The 26,437-nt window shown below is 41.1% G+C and overlaps 1 protein-coding gene across 1 annotated transcript; it reads right to left on the bottom strand.

Annotated features, from left to right (window-relative positions):
* Positions 1-3,450: 3,450 nt before the first annotated feature.
* On the bottom strand, positions 3,451-5,731 carry LOC101107339 (gamma-crystallin F). The gene is made up of 3 exons (XM_027963979.1): positions 5,723-5,731; positions 5,401-5,643; positions 3,451-3,723 (listed from the first exon to the last, which is right to left on the bottom strand). The coding sequence occupies exons 1-3, from the start codon at positions 5,729-5,731 to the stop codon at positions 3,451-3,453; spliced, it is 525 nt and encodes a 174-aa protein (XP_027819780.1).
* Between the last annotated feature and the right edge of the window lie 20,706 nt (positions 5,732-26,437).

Genomic DNA, 26,437 nt, shown 5'->3' with positions numbered 1-26,437 from the left:
CGGTTCAGTTCAGTTCAGTCACTCAGCTGTATCCAACTCTATGAGAGTCTGGGGACTCATGGTCAAGGTTGTTTTTAGTTTTCTTTTGGGAAAGAAAGAAAACCAAAAACGAAGTGTCCAAACTGGCCAAAGTACAGGGGAAGTAGGTGAAGAAGGAGACATCACCTCTGCTGTGGAATCTTATGCCTTCATTTATCCAGCTGCTGCTGCTGCTAAGTCACCTCAGTCATCTCCGACTCTGTGCGACCCCATAGACGGCAGCCCACCAGGCTCCACCGTCCCTGGGATTCTCCAGGCAAGAACACTGGAGTGGGTTGCCATTTCCTTCTCCAATGCATGAAAGTGAAAAGTGAAAGTGAAGTCTCTCAGTCATGTCCAACTCCTAGCGACCCCATGGACTGCAGCCTTCCAGGCTCCTCCGTCCATGGGATTTTCCAGGCAAGAGTACTGGAGTGGGGTGCCATTGCCTTCTCTGCATTTATCCAGCATGGCCCAACAATTCCAAGACAAACTGATACTGTCTTCCAAATTCAAGCACTAATGCCTTTTCAGCTTCTGGAGATGGAATTGTTTCAAGAAACCATAGTTTCCTTAGAACTCCAATTCAAAGAACACCTCATGAAGTAATGAGAAGAGAAAGCAACAGATTATCTGCACTTTCTTACCTTGCCAGGAGGCTAGCATATGTCCCTAGGGAATATGGCTCTTCTCAGTCATTTTTAACAAAAGTTAACTTTATTTCCTAAAGTGGAGACTCTGGTTCCAAATATTATTATTCAGATAATTATTCTGATGGTCAGAGGAGGCGCCCACTTGGAGATCATGCACACAAAGACCATGGGGATTATGAACACAACCATGTATCTTCCAAAGAATGCCACTGAATCAGGGGAGGCATGCTGCAGCCCAGGTCTCAGGTCAAACAACAGGGAGGGAACCCAACCCCACCCATCAACAGAAAATTGGGTTAAAGATTTACTGAGCATGGCCCCGCCCATCAGAACAAGACCCAATTTCCCCCACAGGTGGTCTCTCCGATCAGGAAGCTTCCATAATCTCTTATCCTTCTCCATCAGAGGGCAGACAGAATGAAAACCACAGTCACAGAAAACTAATCAAACCAATCACATGGACCACAGCCTTGTACCACCTCTATTCAGCTCTAATTCCTCTTGATATTCCAGTACTGGATGATGTGGCTTCTAGAATGTTCAACTATTCTTTCTCACTTTCCATGTACTTATCATTTTAAAAATCTCTTTAGCAGTTGGCTGTCTTTTTCTCATCATTATAACTCTTAAAAAACTGGTTGTTCTCCTAAATAGTAGCATGCGATCTTGCTCCACAATGGTTAATGTATTGATTTGGCCAGAGTAGTTAAAGAGTCAAAGATGATTATTTTTAGCCAGTTACTTTTCAAGCTCTTTATAAAATCTATAACACTGTCAACAGTGTTTGAAAAACTTTAGGGAGGCAAACATGGCAGCTTCCAGACTGAAAATGCTATAACTGAAGGGCCATCCTGGACAGGGAGAGGGAAAGGAAGGAAAATTAGCTGTGGAAAGAGGGGACTTTTATCTGTAGAAGGTAGGATCATTCTCATTTGTTGCTGAAACTTCAATTCAATGTAGTTAATGGAACAAACCTATGATAAGACAAAATGAGGGCCCACTCTCCCACTCCCTCAATCAGTGATAGGTGGATATTATAATTTCATTGTGTATCTCCTCATAAGGCAGTGGATATTCAATGACTATGTAAAGCTTAACCATGTTCTCTGCCATCTCCTAACTGTGAGGTTTTCATGTAACTCAAGTTTCAGGTTGAGTTGTATCTGAAAACAAATTACAACTCATCTTTTTAGCCTGAAAGTCTGATCAACAGAATTATAGTAAGAGGCATAAATGTAACTTTTCTGAAACAGTTAAATCAAACAAGTAAAATCAACTTTAATAACAGATTTTATTAAATCTAATATATCCAAAATATTATCATTTCAACATTAAATGAATTGGAAAAATATTCAGATATTTTGCATTCTTATTTCCCTACTAAGCCTTTGAAATCTGGACTTAGCCAGATGAAGTCTAGCCAAATAGAGTCATATGATAGTGACCACTGTATTAGCACAGATCTGAATATCCTTAGAGCTTCTTCAAATATCTTGTAATATGCATGTGTGTTAGGAAAGTAAACTGTTACATAATTTGACTACTGTATTTAGGATTTCGGGAACAACTTATTTCTTAACTGCTAGATATTTTCAAGTAAAAAAATGATTTGCAGTAGTTCTTTGCTAATCATGGCCACTCAACTCACCAAGAACTTATTTCAATAAGAGGTTGCCATTTTCAAAATTAAGTCAAACCCTTAAGCTGGGAAGTAATTTTTTTTTTCTCAATTATGTGTCAACATCTGAAATCAAGAAGTCTAGTATTTTCAACTGAAGAAAATTCAGTAGATAATAGAATACCTACGTAGATTACATTTGATAAACTTTATCTTCCTGCAAAGAAATTTTGAATTCGATTAAATCATCAGTCCCCCTGTTTCATCCTTAGTGCTATGATTATTATCAAATGTTGATTCATGAGCAAGAGGTAATGAAAATTGATCCAAGTATGGGGACAATATCAGCCTAGCCAATGGTAGATTCAAGAGCTTTGCATGGTTGCAAGTAATTTTCCTGATCATGTACCTTGTGCCTTTACTTCTGTCCCTCTGTGCTTATTTTTATCAGTGCACACTATCTGAATGTTTTGTATCCCGCCTAAGTAGAAAAAGGTTTGGAAGAGACTGTTGGGCTGTTCATTAGGTAGTGCTTAGTTCTTATCCTTGTGCTCTGGATACATATATATTAATTAAACTATTCTGGCAGTCACATATATTTATACCAAAGATGTGTTAGACACATCTATCTCTATCTAACTCTGTCTTCCTCTGATGCAATTGCACATAGCCGTCTTACTTGTGGTCTCCAAAAGGGAGTTCTACTAAGGAAAGAGTACTAAGAAGATGACCAGATGTTTCACCAGCAAGCTTGCAGAAGTTTCCTTAAAACTATTATATGCAAAGCTGAAATGTGTCAAGGATTTTAAAATAAGAACTTAGTTAATCCACCCCACAAACTTAAGAAATGAAGAGTATCATTACACCAAGTTTTGCAAATTAGGAAACTGAGGCACAGAAATGTTAAGCAACTTGTTGATCAACTAAAGCTCTTTAGTGGTTGTGGCACCAGGCATTCTGTCCTGAGCCTGTCCTCTTTACTGCAACTCCGCATCACCTTTCCCGCTGATACTTGTAAGAAAATTCGCATCATTCCCAGCTTTCTTTTTGTTGAGCCCTTTCAAGGAGCTTGAAAGGAAGAGAGAAACGCATTATTGCATCAAGCACACAGGAAATATTTTATTAACTTTCATGTGGAGAAAAGGGTAGAGTAAAAATATTTCAATAGAAATCCACAGCCCTCCTCAAGGAGCCCACTCGGGCACTTGTAGCCCCCCAGTCGTGGTAGCGCCTGTAATCCCCCGGCCGCAGCAGGTACTGCCGCCCCCGGTAGTTGGTCATCTCGTAGAGGACCCACCAGCCCTCCAGCACATTGAAGGAGTGGATCTCACTGAAGTGGAAGCGGTCGTGGAGTGAGGAGCAGTCCTCTGTGATTTCCACCATCTGGCCTCGGTAGTCCTCTCGCTCATAGATCCTCAGCCGGTGGGAACCAGTCTGTGGGTTCAGCAATCGGCACATGGGGGAAGTCAGAGAGCCTAGTCCTTAGCCACTAATCTCTCACAGCCCTGGGGGAATGGGCATTTACAAAATCTTGTTTACATCGGAGATGACAAGTTTAAAAGACAGGCAACACCAGAGCCACTGTGTGCCATGGGGTAGACTGCAAACTGCAGAACTGAAGCGAGTGCTATTCACATAGATCAAGATATGCATGGTTCTCCCTAGAGATTTCCAGGGCCACAAACTACACGAACCATATTTAGTGCCTACTTAGTACCACTCTTAAGTAACAGTTTTTAGATATAATTTTTTGTTCTTTCCTTGATAGATTTCTGGTGGGCTGGAGTCCCCTTGGAGGATATAAAATAATTAGATGTTAAAGTAAAAAAGCAAATATATCCCTTGCAAAAGGCATTATTTTGGATCTCAGTAGCATTAGAAGAGGCTGGGGAGAGAGGAAGCAGAATTCCTTTCTCCAGAGTAAGTAAGGCACAGAATGATGACCATTCAGCCCAGACATCTAATTCCTGCCTTTCTGCTTTGAGTCCTGCTATTCTGAAGTCCTGAAAAGCAAGAGCCATTGTTAACGGTTAAGTTTCATTTCTCAGCTCTAATGTGTGATCTGTCAAAATAATTCCTGCCTGGATGGATAGGTTATAGACCTTTAGGAAAATGGAAGGGAGGCTGCTGTTAGTCCTGGGTGAATCCTGTCTGTCTCTTCTAAGCACTTGTGCTTTTATCTGCTTGTTTCTTCCTGGCATGTACATATTCAGTTTTCCTTCTTCCACCATCAAACCCTCCTTAGCAAAGGTCCTCATAAGCAATTCATTCTGAGGCATAAAAACTGCTAATAAGGCATCTCCCATGGTTTGCAAACGGTTCACATGTCCGTTGCCTAATCTGATCTTCACAACCACCTGACACATACCATGTTGTCTTCTTTTATGAGAAACTAATGACTAGAGCTTTCAGGCTGTAATCAGAAGAGTCAGCACTGGAAGGTGGAAGCTGAGATTTCCAGGCTCCTAATGCCAGTCTGGGTCCTATCAAGGCATTAAACCCTCTGAGGGGCTTTCAAACTTACCCAAAGCGGTACATTTTCCACAGGACTGGGTCACAGTCAAATTACAGCATCCCTAACTGTGGAATTCCGGGCTGTTTGGGCTTTATTTGGATAGCAATGGCTTTGCAGGGGCTACTGGAATCACATTGCTGGTTAGTTATTTTGACGAATCAAAAAGCAGGACTTGAGCGACCCTGGATGTTCAAAGTAGTCAATATCTGGAGGGGGAAGGGTGGCTTGCCAGGTGACAGGCAATCTCCTTCCCACCTCATCACAGCTCTATGAATTAACCGCCCTACTAGCCCCATTTTACAGGTGAGGAAAGAGAGAAAAAGCCCAGGGACTAGCCCAAGTACCACCTGAGTGTGAGGAGTTCATCACCTGTGGCACAGACACTCTGAACAGATACCATGCCACTTTTCCCCAGTAGAGGTGAGTTCATATTAGCAAAGGAAAATGCAATCTCAATTAAGAGCATTGCATTCTCAATTAAGAGAGATTAAAAAGGAAAAGAGAATCCGGTTAGGACCAGCAAAGGAAGGCCACCGTCCTACAGCCTGACCACAGCTGACCCGAGGCCACTGCAGGCCCAGGGGGACCGGACTCACGTGGGGGATGAGGCGGCAGGAGCGGACGGAGTCGTTGAGGCCCATCCACTGCTGGTAGTCGGGGTAGTCGCCCCGCCGCAGGAAGTACTGGGGCCCCTGGAAGTTGGGCTGCTCGTAGATCATCCAGCAGCCACTGTCCACGCGGATGGAGTTGCAGCGGCTGAAGTAAGGCTGCAGGTTGGAGTGGTCGCTGCTGCACTCATAGTGGCGGCCCTGGAAGCCCCGGTCCTCGTAGAAGGTGATCTGCAAGGAAGGGAAGGAGAGGCTCAGAGGCCTGGCCTCCAGCCGGGCTGCGGGCCCCTCCCGCCGGCGCGGGGCTCACCTTCCCCATGGCTGCTGGACGCGGGGATGGAGTTCAGTGCGGTGCGGCTGGCGCGCGGTCTATATAGCGGGAGGGCTGCTGCGTTGGCAGGAACAACACAAAAGGGGCCCCCGGGTGAGGAGGATTTCCTTTCTGTCTCTTTTCTATATAATGACGGCGGGGGTGGGGTGGGGGACTCACTGTATGTTTTCTCTTAGACTCTCCAGAGCTTTCGAACTGATGACCCGCGTAAAACTGTCACTTGGTGCCTCTGGGGCCTTTAAATGAAGCCTATTCAGGAGATGGGAAGCGAGCAAAAGCGCTTAACCGGGTTAACACTTGTAATGAAATATTTTATTTATCTTTTAAACATTCTAAGTGATCTCTTTTTGAGGAACAACACGGGGTAGTGACCAGGTCAGAGGTCAGGATGGGCCCCGGCGGGAGGCGTCTAGATGAGAGAGCTTTTCCTTGGTGTGAGGATGTGGGACACAGAGGCACCTGCCTTCTGCACAGGATGGTTGAAGGAGGATGGGATTTTCCCCGGAGAACCCTTTCCCATTCTCACGGCTCAGGAGCGGATGCAGTAGACATTACACCGGAGGAAGAAAGGTGGGGGGCGCTGGACCCCAGGAAGCCCTGTTCATGCACCTGGCTCATCTCTGCTCCCTGGAGACTGAATGGACCAGGGTCACCTCCAGACGCAGCCGGTTCCTCCTGCACCACAGGCAGGAAGCCCTCAACTTTGGAGTTCATGAGGCAACTCATGGTGGTTATTAGTCACATAGTAAATTTCTATTTAATATTTTTGCTAGCTAAGTGCTAAGCCTTTTTGTTTGGATCTAGCTGCTGTCAAATGCAAGTTACCCTGAAAATATAACCAAGTTTTAAATCCCACAATTTTGCAAAGTTTCTGCCTTCTCTACCTTCCCCAATCCTGAGCAAGCCTAAGTTGCTCATTAGTTAAGTCTCTGATTCCAGGAACTGGAGTCTTCCCTCCTCCCCTATAGTCCCTGTTTCCTCCCCCAACTCCCAGCAGCTTCTGGTGCCCTACTCTCTGTAAGCAGGCGTTCTCGATCTCAGTGCTATTGTGACATTTTAGGCTGGAACATTGTAGGATGTTTAACAACGTCCTGTCTGCTGCCCACTAGATGCCAGTAGCACCTACTTCTTTCCTCTCCCAGTTATGACAACTGTGTTCAGATATTTTCCAAAGTCCCCATGGCGAGCAGAATCAGTCCTATTAAAAACCACTGATTTCAAAGTGCTAGACATGTACCTGACATTCTTACAAGCAGTTATCCCCCTGCATTAATAGGATCATTTGCAGGCTGTGTTTGTGGAACTGCAGAAATTCCACTCAGAGAGCAGGGAAGAGGAGAAAATGGAGTATCCCTGTCCTATCCCCTACTTGAATGGGAGTGTTTTCACTCTTACCTATTTTATAGAAAATTTTATTTGAAAACACGGTTTGATCACTAGATGATGATAATTTTAAAAAGATAAATATTTGAAGACTACTAGTTTAAGGTATTGTGAATCTCATAATACCCTTTAAACTACAAATATTTGATCTACTAGCCACAGGACATAATGAAATTGCTTTCCCTTTACAGTGTAGATGAATTTCCCAGTATGACTTGCTAATTTATCATGAAAAGATCCTGAGAGAACAAAACACGGGCCTGATAAATCCTGATGTGATAAATTCTGGAAACATTAGCTCATGGCACTGGGCCAAAAAGAAAAAGAATGAGGTGGATATCACATGGAAAGTTCTGGACAACTGGGGATTAGTCTGTGAACAGTGGGCTGGGGAAAGGGGGCTGTGAAGCACTGGCAATGAGAAAGCACTAAAACTGGGCTTTGACAAATTCGCAACCTGGTCTAGAAGCTGACTGCAGTTTGGGGCTCTGTTTTGAAGGTTTCTAAACGGTTGTCTGAAGATGAAATTGTTTCATTTGAATCTTAACAGCGATTTACTGGTTTGCTTTTTAGATCCTGGAGGATTAGTTGGTTATTCATGTTGCTTTTTAAATTTCGCCGTTACCCTCAACCTTCTAACCTGCAAACTTTAAAGCTGACTTGATTTCCTTGTAAGTATAACTTTTCAGGAAACTGAAACTGGAGGGCATCAACTTATATTAGTTAGGAAGTCATGGGGAAAGATTTTATTACTGTATGAACAGAAAAAAACAAGTAGTATAGAGACACTGGGCACAGAGGTTAGCAATGATATAATCTGTTCTTATCCTGCATATTCCAAATGTGCTACTAGGGCATTTAAGCTTTTCCTCTAAGCTCTTGGGCAAAAGCAACAAGAGTAACAACAGTATTTTGGGAAACAATTCAGGATATAAAATGGGGAATTGAAGCACTGTCAAATAAAGCATATAATACTAAGTATGTTGGCAAGAAAATGTGAAAAGCTTGAATCACGAGGGTCTATCCTCTAAAGGCTTATAAGCAGGCTTTCCCAAAAGGATGTGGCAAACTTTCTCCCAACCGATTATTTATTATTTGAAACTTTGGATCAATGTTTATTTTCCCAAAGATATGTATCAAATAATGAAGTTCCTAGTAACTATAATCTTTCCTGAAGTATTTTTAAGGCCTCCTGAGAATAAAATATTTAAAGCTAACAAATTATATTTTTACTCTAAAAATCATAGGCTGTATACCATGAAACTTTGTATTTGAGTTTGTTTCGATAAGAAGCAGCTGCAGTTCCCTAACACTGGTCACAGAAAGGTACCAAGGTTCTCAAGGGAGCTTGGTATAAACATACAAAGCAGTATTAGCCTGAATATTAATCAGTTGAGGCAAAGGCAACTCTTTTCATCACTAGTCTAGTGAAGTCACTCAGTTGTGTTTGACTCTTCATGACCACATGGACAATAAGTCCATGGAATTCTCCCAGCCAGAATACTGGAGTGGGTAGCCTTTCCCTTCTCCACGGGATCTTTCCAACCCAGAGATCAAACCAGGGTCTCCTGCATTGCAGGTGGATTCTTTACCAACTGAGCTATCAGGGAACCCCAAATTGTCTTCTATCAAGGTCTTACAAGCCGTCTGCATATTTAATATGAGAATTCATTGTTTTAATGTATTTAGTGTAATCATGCTAAGAACAGGAAATAACTTAAAGGCAATTCATGTTTGATCGATTTATGAGAGCAGTTGTGAAATGCAGACTAGAAAATATATAAAGTATCTCTCCTTTTATGAAGTAAAATTTTCAGTTTCATGGTAATAAGAAAAAGAGGAAGAAGTAAATTGCATCATATGCACTTTAAGTTATCCAAATTCTAAATACATTCTGTGATAAAATATGTATTTACTGGAAAAGAATTCTACCTCAGAATAGCAGAGGAGAAAATAAACTTACATTTAAAGTATAAGATTATTCTTTCTGTTTTAAAATTGCTAAACTTTTCTCTGTGCTGTGCTTAGTTATTCAGTTGTGTCTGACTTCTGGTGACCCCATGGACTATAGCCCACCAGGTGCTCTGTTCATGGGGATTCTCCAGGCAAGAACACTGGAGTAGGTTGCCATGCCCTCCTCCAGGGATCTTCCCAAACCAGGAATCAAACCCAGGTCTCCCACATTATAGACAGATTCTTTACCATCTGAGCCACCAGGGGAGTCCTTCTTAAAGCATAATATATTTTAAATGTCTGATGTCAAATAATTTAATCAAACCAAGAAAAAGATATTAAAAATTACTCAGGAAGCAAGACTGGTGAATTTTTTTACTTGAAAAATTTTAGTCATTGTCTTTATTTACTAAACAGTCATTAATGGTAAAACTGGGAATTATAGCAGACTTTTTTTTTTAATCTTCTTAAAATATTAAGTCCTAAACAAAATAAACACATAAGCCAGTAAACATCAAAAACAGATCTTGATTCATATTTCACTCTTCATTTCTTTGTGCTGTTGTCATACATATCCTATATATAAAATATGAATAAGAAAAATCTAATCAACCCACTCCAGTACCCTTGCCTGGCAAACCCCATGGACGGAGGAGCCTGGTAGGATGCAGTCCATGTGGTTGCTAGGAGTCAGACACGACTGAGCGACTTCACTTTCACTTTTCACTTTCATGCTTTGGAGAAGGAAATGGCAACCCACTCCAGTGTTTTTGCCTGGAGAATCCCAGGGACAGGGGAGCCTAGTGGGCTGCCATCTATGGGGTCGCACAGAGTTGGACACAACTGAAGTGACTTAGCAGTAGCAGCAATCATAGCCTAGAGAACACTTTTCTCAATTGTTTATTCCTTTTTGTTCTAAGAACTTCTTGTATGTCAATATTAAATAAATAGTTATGTAATTCAACCTCAACAACAGGAAGTCTACATTTTGTTCTAAGGAAAATGAAAAAATATAATTGGCCTCCTTCTCAAAAAGTAGCAAAGATGTTTTTCATTTTTAACAGGAAAATTTTTTAAAAATTGCCTGCTACAACAGAAAAGAATAATATTGAATTCTAAAATTAAGCTGCATACTAAAACACTACAATAGAATATATGATAGTATATATTTGAACATTTGAATTATATATAATGATATAATTTATGATTAAAAGAAATTTAGTATTTTAATTAGCTCTATGACAGTAAATAACTCAATAAATCTCTCTGGTTTACTTTTTCTACAAAATGAAGATGTTCAGTTTGGAGATACCAGAGGCTTTAGAAGATACTTATCTTTATCACATAAAATTCTATTCATCACTAAAAAGAGAGAAACAAGTGTCAGAAAATACAAAAATAGCCACACAGGTTTTATGATCCTTCCTTAAAAAACTGAAAATTAAGATATGAGGAAATAGTATGTTGTACTTTCTGTTGTTCTTTCAAGTTATTTAGTTTTACAGATATATTAACTGTTCTATGTGCAGATTACAAAAAGAATTATTACTCCATAGAGAAATCTGTTTCAGACCTCTATCATCAAATTACCTTTTCTTAGAGGACAAGAACATAAAGCAGCAGCTAAAATAATTGAATAATACTTCCCATAGTCCCACCCTAGTTAATATCTAATTTCTAAAATTCTTAAACTTTATCCTTTTACTACTATGATTCAGAAAGAAAAGTTTATTCTTATTGAATGTTCTTACTATTCTTTGCCAAATAACTGCCCTAGGTGTTTAGAATAATTATTGCACAAAATAGGTGGAGAGCCTACCCTTTTGAATTTTATTCTAGCCAATGTAGATGGATGCTAAAAGTACACTAATTAAATTATAATTTTAGATGTGATAAGTCATGTGAAAGCTATAAAAGTTTTCTCCCACACTGGATGGTAGGATCATGAACTAATATCAGCATATAGGAGTTCCTAGAATCATTTAACCTGCTTCTTTCTAGTAGTTTTGTTTCAGCATTATGAAATACTTTTACTTTTTCTTTTTCATATAACTGTTTAACTGTTTTCACATAATTAGTGTAACAACCAATCTTACTAATCTTATCCAATGAAAGAGAATGTTATGACTATGTTTGTTCAATTTGTGTTCAGTCACAAAACAGAGCTTTTGAAGCTTCCTTTACCCGATCCTAAATTAATATTATTTACTGACAGGGCTTACTATAAAAATGTGGAGAAGGAAATGGCAACCCACTCCAGTATTCTTGCCTGGGAAATCACATGGACGGAGGAAACTAGCGGGCTATACAGTCCTTGGGGTCATAAGAGTCAGACACGACTTAGTGTCTAAACCACCACTACTATAAAAATGGAAAAGGCAGTAATAGTAAATATACAATAACTATTCTATACTTTCTTATAGTGTCCAGTTCTTCATGAAAAGCATATTTTGTTTAATTTAGCCAAACTTGTGTCACTCTGTAAAGCATATTAATGTGTTAAGTAGAAGGCTAAACATATACACTGATAATTTTGGAATAATTCATGACTTTGGGATGCTAAGGAATCAAAGAGGTTTTTATTTCTAGCTCCTCTTTTGACTCTTTAAAAAGTAAACAAATTCATAAAATTTAAACATTACTATAAAAGTGATTCAACCAGTCCATCCTAAAGGAGATCAGTCCTGGGTATTCATTGGAAGGACTGATGTTGAAGCTGAAACTCCAATACTTTGGCCACCTGATGTGAAGAGCTGACTCATTTGAAAAGACTCTGATGCTGGGAAAGATTGAGGGCAGGAGGAGAAGGGGACAGCAGAGGTTGAGATGGTTGGATGGCATCACTGACTCAATGGTCATGAGTTTGGGTGGACTCTGGGAGTTGGTGATGGACAGAGAGGCCTGGCGTGCTGCAGTTCATAGGGTCACAAAGAGTTGGACATGACTGAGCAACTGAACCAAACTGAAGTGATAAAAGCTACAGGAAATTCTTTAGTAGATCAACAGCTAAATATGCTGGTTAATTTAAATGCTTTGTAAAACTGGAAGACATATCTACAGAGAGCTTATTATTTCCTTTGCAAGTGTACAAAATATCACACAAAAAAATCAGTTTAAAAAGTTTATGATGATGATGGTGAAAATCCAGAACAGTCAACTAATAGCCCCAGAAAAACTCAATTAGACCCTTGCCAAAATCCTCCATGAAATATCTCTGTTGGCTGGCCTATCAAACACTAAAAATTTTCTAGGAAAATGGAAAATATGGCCATCCATTCTTCTTGTGTAACTTATATAATTTTGGAAGAATTTTTACTGTGGTTTGTGAAAAGAATGATGTTCATCTCCAAATAGATTTTATAGGATTGTCTCCTGCTGGGAGAAGGCAATGGCAACCCACTCCAGTACTCTTGCTTGGCAAATCCCATGGACGGAGGAGCCTGGTGGGCTGCAGTCCATGGGGTCACTAGGAGTTGGGACACTACTGAGCGACTTCACTTTCACTTTTCACTTTCCTGCATTGGAGAAGGAAATGGCAACCCACTCCAGTGTTCTTGCCTGGAGAATCCCAGGGACAGGGGAGCCTGGTGGGCTGTCATCTCTGGGTTCGCACAGAGTCAGATACGACTGAAGCGACTTAGCAGCGGCAGCAGCAGTGGGTTATCAAATCAATGTATACTTGTAATTCTTGTTTATTTTCTGAATTTCTGTTCTTAGGTTGCTCAGTTGTGTCTGACTCTTTGTGACCCCATGCACTGTAGCCCACCAGGCTCCTCTGTCTATAGGATTTCCCAGGCAAGAATGCTGGAGTGGGTTGCCATTTCCTTCTCCAGGGGATCTTCCAACCCAGGAATCGAACCCAGGTCTCCTGCACTGGCAGGCAGATTCTTTATCACTGAGGTTCCAAATAGGAAAAGGAGCATGTCAAGGCTGTATACTGTCACCCTGCTTATTTAACTTATATGCAGAGTACATCATGAGAAACACTGGGCTGGAAGAAGCACAAGCTGGAATCAAGATTTCCGGGAGAAATATCAATCACCTCAGATATGCAGATGACACCACCCTTATGGCAGAAAGTGAAGGGGAACTAAAAAGCCTCTTGATGAAAGTGAGAGAGGAGAGTGAAAAAGTTGCCTTAAAGCTCAACATTCAGAAAACGAAGATCATGGCATTTGGTCCCATCACTTCATGGGAAATAGGTGGGGAAACAGTGGAAACAGTGTCAGACTTTATTTTGGGGGGCTCCAAAATCACTGCAGATGGTGACTGCACCCATGAAATTAAAAGATGCTTGCCCCTTGGAAGGAAAGTTATGACCAACCTAGATAGCATATCGAAAAGCAGAGACATTACTTTGCCAACAAAGGTTCATCTAGTCAAGGCTATGGTTTTTCCAGTGGTCATGTATGGATGCGAGAGTTGGACTGTGAGGAAAGCTGAGCGGCGAAGAATTGATGCTTTTGAGCTGTGGTGTTGGAGAAGACTCTTGAGAGTCCCTTGGACTGCAAGGAGATCCAACCAGTCCATTCTGTAGGAGTACATCCCTGGGATTTCTTTGGAAGGAATGATGCTAAAGCTGAAGCTCCAGTACTTTGGATACCTCATGCGAAGAGTTGACTCATTGGAAAAGACCCTGATGCTGGGAGGGATTGGGGGCAGGAGGAGAAGGGGACAACAGCAGATGAGATGGCTGGATGGCATGACCGACTTGATGGACGTGAGTCTGAGTGAACTCCGGGAGATGGTCATGGACAGGGAGGCCTGGCGTGCTGCGATTCATGGGGTCGCAAAGAGTCGGACAGGACTGAGCAGCTGAACTGAACTGAACTGAGCCAGCAGAAGAGCCCTAATTCATTGTTGATCTGTTGAGACAGAGCAAGATTGAATAGTTGCTGGCTTATGTCTGTTATAAGTGTGGTTGTACCTATTACAAGGAAAGAGAGTTAATAACATTCATGGATATTTTAGAAAACATTGATAAACTTAATTTGACTCTTCTTTGAGCTGTTCCTTGGACGTAGTTCAATTAACACAGTAAAGAAATAATATCCTTTCAAAAATATAATTTTAAATTTAAATCATTTAAATGTCAACTTGCCACACAATCACAGTTACTTATTGTTCCACTGTCTTTCCTCTCAGGATTAATTAATTATTTTAAAAATGTATTTGTTCTGGGTGAAAACATTGTACAGATGTTATTTCTAAATTGAAAATAAAAAAGTAGAATTCATGATTTTTATTTTTCTCCCAAATTATTCTTCCTTGTTAAGCTTAATTGAAAATAGAATAAGAATAAGGGAAAATAAAGTTATCTAAAAGACAGGGGCAAAATACTATGAAGGTATTACCTGCAGTTTACCTTCAGACTACCTGCAGTTATGCACATAATTTCCGATTAGGGTAAAATACTACTGAAATCAACTAGAAAACATTATGTTCATTCTTGATTTAGTTGTTTTCCTCAAAAAACTCAAAAAATATTATTCACGGTAAGTTTGGAAAATATGTTTGCCATCTATGAAGAGCACATATTGAACAACTGAAGAAACAAATTCTGTTTTGCTTCTCTTGACTTGTGCAAAACAGATCAGACCTTTCAGATATCCTGTTGTTGAGTCTCTAAGTCGTGTCCGACTCTTTGTGACCCCATGCACTGCAGCACAACAGGCCACCCTGTCCCTCACTACCTCCCAGAGTTTGCCCAAGTTCATGTTCCTTGAGTCAGTGATGCTATTCAACCATCTCAACCTCTGATACCCTCTTCTCCTTTGGCCTTCAGTCTTTCCCAGCATCAGGGGCTTTTCTGATGAGTTGGCTCTTCTCATCAGATGTATCACATCAGATATCCTGACCCACCTAAAAAGGTGATCTCCCACGCTTTTGCATGGCCGCATAGCATAGTGACAGGGAGGAAAGGGGTCTTCGTGGGCAACCCAGTTCTTCAGGACTGTATGGATCCCCCAGGAGAGGTTCAAATTCACACCTGCTTTTGTAAATAAAGCTTTCAAAAAGTGTTTTTGTGACTAGAGTTTTTCAGGTGCTTTCATTTGTTTCCCTCTTGTTTATTGCTGCTTTCATCCCACCATGGCTGCGTTTCAGAGGTGTCACAGAGATCACGTACTCTGCAAAGCCTAAAATATTTATCTAGCCCTTTAGAGAAAAAGTTTGCAGCCTCCTGATCTGGGGCGAGAGATTTCACTGTGCCTTGTTTTTTGTTTTTGTTTTCCCTTGAAACATGTGATACTCCTTCCTTTTTGTTGTCGTTGTTGTATACAGGACATATTCTTAGAAAAAATAGAATGCATGGTAATTTAGTGCAATTAGAAGAGAAAAAAAAAAAAAAAGCATAGCTTTCCAGGGAGGTGGAACATGACCCCATGATAGCACCATTATTAATAACCTTAGTAGCTGTAATGGGATATTCTGGATATTTTTTTTTCACCTTTCTGAACCTCAACTACATAATCTGTAAAATGAGACTAACAGTAACTGCTTTGCAGGTCTTTTGTGCAGATGAAATGAGATCATCTATGAACAGGCTAGAACAGAAACTCATGAGGAATGGACGCATATTAACCTCCCCTCGTCTGTTTCAGATGCACCCACAGCCCCCAGAATCCAAATCTGTTGACAAATTCTCATGTGTATGTGGGGGAATTTCTAAATTTTTGCAATTTCTAAGGCAACTGTGCTGACACAGAGATGAAGATACTTTCCTGCCACACAACTTTCAACCCCTGATAAGCTGGTGGCAGAAGGGTAGTACTAGGATTTCTGGAAATGTTTGCTGGGGTGGGGTGGGGAAGGTGGGGGTTGGAGGCAGGGTGGTGGAGGGGAAGAAGTCATTTATTCAGGGCCCAACCTGATTAATATGATGATGAGTCTGAGATCATATGAGGGTAGATTCTTTGCTTTTTCTCTGCTTTCTGAAGATACTGGGTTTCCTGAATTATTTTTTTAAATTAAGGAATATATTTTGTATATACTATTGGCATGTGATCACCACACTGTTTAATTAACATCTGTTACCATGCATTGTTAGGCTTCCTGGGTGGTGCAATGGTAAAGAATCCGCTTACCAATGCAGGGGATATAGAAGATGTGGGTTTGATCCCTGGGTCAGGAAGATCCCCTGGAGAAGGAACTGGCAACCCACTCCAGTATTCTTGCCTGGGAAACCCCATGGACAGAAGAGCCTTCTGGGCCACTGTCCACGGGATTGCAAAGAGTCAGACATGACTGAGGACGTACACAGCATACATAGTTAGAATTCTTTTTCTCTTGTGAGTTTTGTGAACCTGCAGAGCATGAACTGTCCCATGTCTTTGGTACAGCCCATCCTGCACTCCACCAGCTTCCACATGTTCAGTTTGACTGCAACCTGGCCGTGGCTGTGAGCCATAAGGGTATACTAAGAATAAGAAACCAAGTTAGCCTGAAAAACCTAGTCAGCTGTCTCCACATACAACTTCTCTGGGCTAGTCTGGGAGGATGGGGATAAAATGAGTAGAAAATGGAAGTGACATTCCTACGAAATGCTAGAATAGAATATCTAATAATAATCAAAGCATTTCAGCAGGCAGAAATATCTGCAACACACAAATAAAACCGAGTGCATTACTCAAATCTAAATTAAATATTAATGAAGAAATTGCAGATATTAAAAAAATGGAATAAAATCTTTAGCCTGAAACATAAATGAACCAGATTTTCATTTTCATTTTGTTAATAGTTTTGTTCAGTTTTTAAGAGTTGGGAAAGAGATATGAATCTCAGGTAAATTTCTCCAGGAAGGAAACTTTTAACAGCTGTGTCTGGCTTCGTTAATCCCCCCAGTGTTTCACAGAACTGTTGAGGATGAGCCCTTGCCCAGAAATGTGATTTAGATATTAGTACATTCAGGATGAAGCTGGAATTTCTGTCCAGGAGCTAAAGCCGTAGAAAGTGTCCTGTTCTGAACTGGGTATTGTGCATGCATGCTAGGTCATGTCAGTGTCTGACTCTTTGCGACCATGTGGACTGTAGCCCCACAGGCTCCTCTGTCTATGAGATTCTCCAGGCAATAATATTGGAGTGGGCTACCGTGCCCTCCTCCAGAGGAGCTTCCTGACCCAGGGATCAAACCCAAGTCTCTTATGTCTCCTGCATTGGCAGGAGGGTTCTTTACCACGAGGGCTGCCTGGGAAGCCTGAGTTGGGCATTATCCTTTGGTAAAAATTGATTGGACCAAATTTACCAAAGAACCATCAAACTAGTGAAGCAATGACTTGAAGGGATTAGAAATTTCTAGGGTGCAGAAACAGGCAGTAATGCAGGGACATCAAAATGTATTAAGAAATGTCACTTTAGGCACATTCCCAAGTATAGAACTGACAATACGAGTAGAAACGGGGAGTGATGTGAGCTCACAGTAAGACTTAACAAGGCTGCCTTGATCTGGTATGGCATGCTTTACCAGAGAGAGTTCTTTTTCAGTCAGTCAGTCTGTTCAGTCACACAGTCATGTCCGACTCTTTGCATCCCCATGACTATCACACGCCAGGCTTCCCTGTCCATCACCAACTTCCAGAGCTTGCTCAGACTCATGTCCATTGAGTCGGTAATGCTATCCAACTGTCTCATCTTCTGTCATCCCCTTCTCCTCCTGCCTTCAATCCTTCCCCTCACCAGGGTCTTTTCTAATTAGTCAGTTCCTCGCATCAGATGGCCAAAGTATTGGAGTTTCAGCTTCAGCATCGGTCCTTTTTCAGTAAAGATAAATAAACATGCCATATTTTAACTACCAACATGAAATAGCAGATGGGGTTTAACTGTCTAATGAATGGTTAGACTACATGACCTTTAAGAACTCTTTCTACTCTGAGATGCCAGGCTCCCAAAGTAGTTAATTAGCCCAGGAGAACTTTTGGACTTCTCTGTGCTGATTCCACAAAAAGGAGGGAAATTAATCCCTAAAGATATCTAAGTCCTGAAATCTACACAGACACAAGCTTATAGTGAACAATTGTAACCAAGTAAAAGAACTAAAGATCCCCTGGAGAAGGAAATGGAAACCCACTCCAGTACTCTTGCCTGGGAAATCCCATGGACAGAGGAGCCTGGTGGGCTACAGTCCATGGGGTCACAAAGAGTTGGACACTACTGAGCAACTTCACTTTCACATTCAAAGGAACTGAGGCAACTATATTGTGTACAGAATTTGGCGTAACTCATTTCATAGAATAAGGTTCTCTGTGTGCAGAATACTCAAAATTAAGAAGTGGGAGTGAAGGGTAAAAATTTAGAGAAACAAGAGAGTCATGACTAAACTTCCGAAGAGAAAAATATTAATATCATGATTCTAGGGCTTCCCTGATAGCTCAGTTGGTAAAGAATCTTCCTGCAATGCAGGAGACCCTGGTTCAATTTCTGGGTCGGGAATATCCATTGGTGAAGGGATAGGCTACCCACTCCAGTATTCTTGGCCTTCCCTTGTGGCTCAGGTGGTAAAGAATCCACCTACAATGCAGGAGACCTGGGTTCAATCCCTGGGTTGGGAAGATCTCCTGGAAAAAGGAACAGCTACCCACTCCAGTATTCTGGCCTGGAGAATTCCATGGACTGTATAGTCCACGGGGTAGCAAAGAGTCAAACACAATTGAACGACTTTCACTCGGGGCCAGAAGGTGACCTTGGTGATTCTGAAGCTTCAGAAAGATTTTGTTCTCCTCCAGTTAACAGTCTCTATCCCATTTTCTCCATCTTTGTAAAGTTCAAAGAAGATTTTATTCACCAAAACAACCAAAACATATGTATTGGCTAAAAATTGAGATTATTTTTGAGATTTTTCTAACTGCAAAACTCTATATAACATCATCAAAGTAGAATTATTTTTGTGTGTTTGAGTCTCTGTGTGTGCATCTGTCCCTTCTTAGTGTTGTGTCGCTAAGCACTTACGATTCCCTGAAGTTTTGTGGGAGAAAAGAAAAATACTAATTATTTGAAAATAATTTTTAAAGAAATATTCTGTACATCAGTGTACTTTTCCTGATTTATGTAGAAGCAAAGCTTATCTCAGTGTAAGGGATGAAAATTCAGGTCTACAGAGGTCAAGCGTGAATCATCAGTACAAGAAGGGGGCAGCTGCCTGAACTACAAAGCACTTGCCCAGTGACCTTGACTTTCAAGCTGAGTACAGTTCTTTAGGACCAAACAAAACACCTCAGAAGGCTGGTTAACCCAAGGGTCACTGGTTTGCAACCAAAAGGTTTCTGATGTATAGTTCTTCTTAGAAATAAAATGGGGAACTGCCTAGCAAGAAAAACTGGCTAAAGCTCATAAAGGTGGATAATTAGCAAAAGCTCCTCAACAAAAACGACTAAGAGGGACTACTCAGTACCTCCTCCTCCTGCGGTAGTCCAGTGGTTATGTCTTGGCCTTCCAGTGCAGGGGGTGCAGGTTTGATCAGTGCAGGGGGTGCAGGTTCAATCCCTGGTCGGGATGCTAAGATCCCACATGCTTCGTGGCCACAAAAAAAAGCATAAATCAGAAGCAATAGTGTAACAAATTCAATAAAGACTTTAACAATGGTCCACACCAAGAAAAAGTCTTTTTAAAAATGGCTGAGACTTAAGAGGCTAGATGAGTTAGTGTTGGTTTTTCCTATTAGCTGTTCCACTATTCCTGCTTATGTGCTCTGGACTGTATGGTGATGGTCTTGAAGTGTTAGAGCCAAAGAGATAGGGTGATTGGTAGAAGGAAGAGCTCCCACATGTGAGGTAGGTTCTCACTTTTACAGATGCTGCTGGAACCCAAAAGGCCTAAGTGACATGCGCCAGTGAGTTCACAGCAGGGTCAGGTCTAGAACCCAGTTACCATGTATCTCAGAGTAGCTTAGTATTTGATAGTACAGACTGGAATATAAATTTGCTTTCTTTTAGTTTCTATAAAGACTCACTTTAGGTGAGTGAGTGTCTATGATAATCATTCAGTGGCTTGGGTCTTCTCCTTGTTGATCACCTTCATAATTCCTGGCCGGTTACTTCAAATTAGAACTTTACTAAGTCTGTTGATAACAAGACCAAGACAGATAAGAACAAGGTGGCTCTTTTAGTGAACACCGAAAAACAGGTGGCTGCCCTTTCGTTTTCTTAATTGCTTTGGATGTATTAGAGAAATATTACAGGTATTTCAACCAGGTATAGGAGACAGCTGGCAATGTCTTTAAACATGTCTGTTGTCTTTTCAGTTCAGTTCAGTTCAGTTCAGTCGCTCAGTCATGTCTGATTCTTTGTGACCCCATGAACTGCAGCATTCCAGGTTCCCCTGTCCATCACAAACTCCAGGAACTTGCTCAAATTTATGTCTGTTGTGTTGGTGCTGCCATCCAATCATCTCATCCTCTGTCATCCCCTTCTCCTCCTGCCTTCAATCTTTCCCAGCATCAGGATCTTTTAAAATCAGTCAGTTATTTGCATCAGGTGGCCAAAGGATTGTAGTTTCAGCTTCGGCATATTGGACTGATTTCATTTAGGATGGACTGGTTGGATCTCCTTGCAGTCCAAGGTACTCAAAAGAGTCTTTTCCAACACCACAGTTCAAAAACATCGATTCTTTGGTGCTCAGTTTTCTTTATAGTCCAACTCTCACATCCATACATGACTACTGAAAAACCACACCTTTGATTTGATGGACCATTTTTGGCAAGGTAATGTCTCTGCTTTTTAACATGGTTTCTAGGTTGGTCATAGCTTTTCTTCCCAGGAGCAAGTGTCTTTTAATGTCATAGCTACAGTAACCATCTGCAGTGATTTTGGAGCCCTCCAAAATAAAGTCTGTCACTGTTACTGTTGTTTCCCCACCTGTTTGCCATGAAGTGAGGGGAGGCAGATGCTATATTCTTAGTTTCTTGAATGTTGAGTTTTAAGCCAACTTATTCACTCTTCTCTTTCACTGTCATCAAGAAGCTCTACAGTTCTCCACTTTCTGCCATAAGGGTAGTGTCTTCTGTATATCTGAGGTTATTGATATTTCTCCCGGCAATCTTCATTCCAGTTTGTGCTTCATCCAGCCCAGCATTTTGCATGATGCACTCTGCATATAAGTTAAATAAGCAGGGTGACAATATACAGCCTTGACGTACTGCTTCTCAATGTGGAACCAGTCTGTTGTTCCATGTCCAGTTCTAACTGTTGCTTCTTGACCTGCATAAAGATTTCTCAGGAGGCAGGTAAGGTGGACTGATAGTCCCATGTCTTGAAGAATTTTCCACAGTTTGCTGTGATCCACACAGTCAAAGACTTTGGCATAGTCAATAAAACAAGTAGATGTTTTTTCTGGAACTTTCTTCCTTTTTGATGATCCAATGGATCAATTGGATCCAATGGATCCAATTTTACCTCTGTTCCTCTGCTTTTCCTAAATCTGGCTTGAACACCTGGAAGTTCATCATTCATGTACGGTTGAAACTTGGCTTGGAGAATTTTGAGCATTACTTTGCTAGCATGTGAGATGAGTGCAATTGTGTGGTAGTTTGAACATTCTTTGTCATTTACTTTCTTTTGGATTGGAATGAAAAATGACCTTTCCCTGTCCTGTGGCTACTGCTGAGTTTTCCAAATTTGCTGGCATATTGAGAGCAACACTTTCACAGCATCATCTTTTAGGACTTGAAATAACTCAACTGGAATTCAATCATTTCCACTAGCTTTGTTCATAGTGATGCTTCCTAAGGCCCACCTGAACTTGTTGTGTTCCAGAATGTCTGACTCTAGGTGAGTGATCACACCATTGTGATTATCTGGGTCATGAAGATCTTTTTTGTACAGTTTTTCTGTGTATTCTTGCCACCTCATCTTAATATCTTCTTATTCTGTTAGGTCCATACCATTTTTGTCTTTTATTGTGCTCATCTTTTCATGAAATTTTCCTTTGGTATCTCTAATTTTCTTGAAGAGATCTCTAGGCATTCCCATTCTATTGTTTTCCTCTATTTCTTTGCACTGATCACTGAAGAAGGCTTTCTTATCTCTTCTTGCTATTCTTTGGAACTCTGCATTCAAGTGGGTATATCTTTCCTTTTCTCTTTTGCCTTTAGCTTCTCTTCTTTTCTCAGCTATTTGTAAGGCCTCCTCAGGTAGCCATTTTGCCTCTTTGCATTTTTTTTTCCCTGGGAGTGATCTTGATCTCTGCCTCCTGTACAATGTCACAAACTTCCATCCATAGTTCTTTAGGCACTCTGTCTATCAGATCTACTCCTTTGAATCTATTTGTCACTTCCATGCTGTAATCATAAGGGATTTGATTTAGGTCATATCTGAATGGTATAGTGGTTTTCCTTACTTTCTTCAATTTCAGTCTGAATTTGTCAATAAGGAGTTCATGATCTGAGCCACAGTCAGCTTCCAGTCTTGTTTTTGCTGACTATATAGAGCTTCCCCATCTTTGGCTGCATGGAATATAATCGATCTGATTTCGTTATCTTCCATTTGGTGATGTCCATGTATCGAGTCTTCTCTTGTGTTGTTGGAAGAGGGTGTTTGCTATAACCAGTGCATTCTCTTAGCAAAACTCTGTTAGCCTTTGTCCTGCTTCATTTTGTACTACAAACCTAACTTGCCTGTTACTCCAGGTGTTTCTTGACTTCCTACTTTTGTACTCCAGTCCCCTGTGATGAAAAGGACATCTTTTGTGGGTGTTAGTTCTAGGAGGTCTTGTAGGTCTTCATAGAACTGTTCAGCTTCAGCTTCTTCAGCATTACTGGTTGGGCATAGACTTGGATTGCGGTGATATTGAATGGCTTGCCTTTGAAATGAACAGAGATCATTCTTTTGTTTTTGAGATTTCACCCAAGTATTGTATTTCAGACTCTTTTGTTGACTATGAGGGCTAGTCTATTTCTTCTAAGAGATTCTTGCCCACAGTAGTGGATATAATGATCATCTGCATTAATTCCCCCATTCCAGTCCATTTTAGTTCACTTATTCCTAAAATGTCGATGTTCCCTCTTTCCATCTCCTGTTTGACTACTTCCAGTTTACCTTGATTCATGGACCTAACATTCCAGGTTCCTATCCAATACTGTTCTTTATAGCATCAGACTCTACTTCCATCACCAGTCACATCCACAACTGGGCTTTGTTTTCACTTTGGCTCCATCTCTTCATTCTTTCTGGAGTTATTTCTCCACTGATCTCCAGTAGCATATTTGACACCTACTGACCTGACAAATTTATCTTTTAGTGTCATATCTTTTTGCTTTTTCATACTGTTCATGAGGTTCTCAAGGCAAGAACAGTGATGTGATTTGCCATTCCCTTCTCCAGTGGACCACGTTTTTGTCAGAACTCTCCTCCATAACCTGTCTGCCTCGAGTGGCCCTACATGGCACAGCTCATAGTTTCACTGAGTTAGGAAAGGCAGTGGTCCACGTGATAGGCTTGATTAGTTTTCTGTGATTGTGATTTTCATTCTGTCTTCCCTCTGACAGATAAGAATAAGAGGCTTATGGAAACTTCCAGAGGGCAGACACACTGAAACCATACTCACAGAAAACTAGTCAATCTAATCACACTAAGAGGACAGCCTTGTCTAACTCAATGAAACCAAGCCATGCCTGCAGGGCAACCCAAGACGGGTGGGTCATGGTGGAGAGGTCTGACAGAATGTGGTCCACTGGAGAAGGGGATGGCAAGCCACTTCAGTATTCTTGCCTTGAGAACCCCATGAACAGTATGAAAAGGCAAAATGATAGGATGCCAAAAGAGGAACTCCCCAGGTCATTAGGTGCCCAATATGCTACTGGAGATCAGTGGAGAAATAACTCCAGAAAGAATGAAGGGATGGAGCCAAAGCAAAAACAATACCCAGTTGTGGATGTGACTGGTAATAGAAGCAAGATCCGATGCTGTAAAGAGCAATATTGCTTAGGAACCTGGAATGTCAGGTCCATGAATCAAGGCAAATTGGAAGTGGTCAGACAAGAGATGGCAAGGGTGAATGTCGACATTCTAGGAATCAGCGAACTAAAATGGACTAGAATGGGTGAATTTAACTTAGATGACCATTATATCTACTACTGCAGGCAGGAATCCCTCAGAAGAAATGGAGTAGCCATCATGGTCCACAAAAGAGTCCGAAATGCAGTACTTGGATGCAATCTCAAAATGACAGAATAATCTCTGTTCGTCTCCAAGGTAAACCACTCAAAATCACAGTTATCCAAGTCTATGCTCCAACCAGTAATGCGGAAGAAACTGAAGTTGAATGGTTTTATGAAGACCTACAAGACCTTTTAGAACTAACACCCAAAAAAGATGTCCTTTTCATTATAGGGGACTGGAATGCAAAAGTAGGAAGTCAAGAAACACCTGGAGGAACAGGCAAATTTGGCCTTGGAATGCGGACTGAAGCAGGGCAAAGACTAATAGAGTTTTGTCAAGAGAACGCACAGGTCATAGCAAACACTCTCTTTCAAAAACACAAGAGAAGACTCTACACATGGACATCACCAGATGGTCAACACCAAAATCAGACTGACTATATTCTTTGCAGCCAGAGATGGAGAAGCTCTATACAGCCAACAAAAACAAGATCAGGAGCTGACTGTGGCTCAGATCATGAACTCCTTATTGCCAAATTCAGACTGAAATTGAAGAAAGTAGGAAAACTGCTAGACCATTCAGGTATGACCTAAATCAAATCCCTTATGATTATACAGTGGAAGTGAGAAATAGATTTAAGGGCCTAGATCTGATAGATGGAGTGCCTGATGAACTATGGAATGAGGTTCATGATACTGTACAGGAGACAGGGGTCAAGACCATCCCCATGGAAAAGAAATGCAAAAAAGCAAAATGGCTGTCTGGGGAGGCCTTACAAATAGCTGTGAAAAGAAGAGAGGTGAAAAGCAAAGGAGAAAAGGAAAGATATAAGCATCTGAATGCAGAGTTCCAAAGAATAGCAAGAAGAGATAAGAAAGCCTTCCTCGGTGATCAATGCAAAGAAATAGAGGAAAACAACAGAATGGGAAAGACTAGAGATCTCTTCAAGAAAATTGGAGATACCAAGGGCACACTTCATGCAAAGATGGGCTCGATAAAGGACAGAAATGGTCTGGACCTAACAGAAGCAGAAGATATTAAGAAGAGGTGGCAAGAATACATGGAAGAACTGTACAAAAAAGATCTTCACGACCCAGATAATCATGATGATGTGATCACTAATCTAGAGCCAGACATCCTGGAATGTGAAATCAAGTGGGCCTTAGAAAACATCACTACGAACAAAGCTAGTGGAGGTGATGGAATTCCAGTTGAGCTGTTTCAAATCCTGAAAGATGATGCTGTGAAAGTGCTGCACTCAATATGCCAGCAAATTTGGAAAACTCAGCAGTGGCCACAGGACTGGAAAAGGTCAGTTTTCATTCCAATTCCAAGAAAGGCAATGCCAAAGAATGCTCAAACTACTGCCCAATTGCACTCGTCTCACATGTTAGTAAAGTAATGCTCAAAATTCTCCAAGCCAGACTTAATCAATAAGTGAACCGTGAACTCCCTGATGTTCAAGCTGGTTTTAGAAAAGGCAGAGGAACCAGAGATCAAATTGCCAACATCTGCTGGATCATGGAAAAAGCAAGAGAGTTCCAGAAAACATCTATTTCTGCTTTATTGACTATGCCAAAGCCTTTGACTGTGTGGACCACAATAAACTGTGGAAAATTCTGAAAGAGATGGGAGTACCAGACCACCTAACCTGCCTCTTGAGAAACCTCTATGCTGGTCAGGAAGCAACAGTTAGAACTGGACATGGAACAACAGACTTGTTTAAATAGGAAAAGGAGTACTTCAAGGCTGTATATTGTCACTCTGCTTATTTAACCTATGAGAAATGCTGGACTGGGAGAAATACAACGTGGAATTAAGATTGCTGGGAGAAATATCAATAACCTCAGATATGCAGATGACACCACCCTGATGGCAGAAAGTGAAGAGGAGCTAAAAAGCCTCTTGATGAAAGTTAAAGAGGAGAGTGAAAAAGTTGGCTTAAAGCTCAACATTCAGAAGACGAAGATCATGGCATCCGGTCCCATCACTTCATGGGAAATAGGTGGGGAAACAGTGGAAACAGTGTCAGACTTTATTTTTGGGGGCTCCAAAATCACTGCAGATGGTGACTGCAGCCATGAAATTAAAAGACGCTTACTCCTTGGAACAAAAGTTATGACCAACCTAGATAGTATATTCAAAAGCAGAGACATTACTTTGCCGTCTAAGGTCCGTCTAGTCAAGGCTATGGTTTTTCCTGTGATCATGTATGGATATGAGAGTTGGACTGTGAAGAAGGCTGAGCACCGAAGAATTGATGCTTTTGAAG

The sequence above is a fragment of the Ovis aries genome, chromosome 2 (assembly GCF_016772045.2).
Source record: "Ovis aries strain OAR_USU_Benz2616 breed Rambouillet chromosome 2, ARS-UI_Ramb_v3.0, whole genome shotgun sequence".
In the NCBI taxonomy this organism is placed as follows: domain Eukaryota; kingdom Metazoa; phylum Chordata; class Mammalia; order Artiodactyla; family Bovidae; genus Ovis; species Ovis aries.
This window is presented reverse-complemented; position numbering and strand designations above follow the sequence as displayed.

Excerpts from the sequence above, each read along its gene's own strand:
- LOC101107339 (XM_027963979.1), bottom strand. Across the intron at positions 3,724-5,400 it reads CCTGCCGCCTCATCCCCCAC|ACTGGTTCCCACCGGCTGAG; the intron begins GTGAGTCCGGTC and ends CTGAACCCACAG.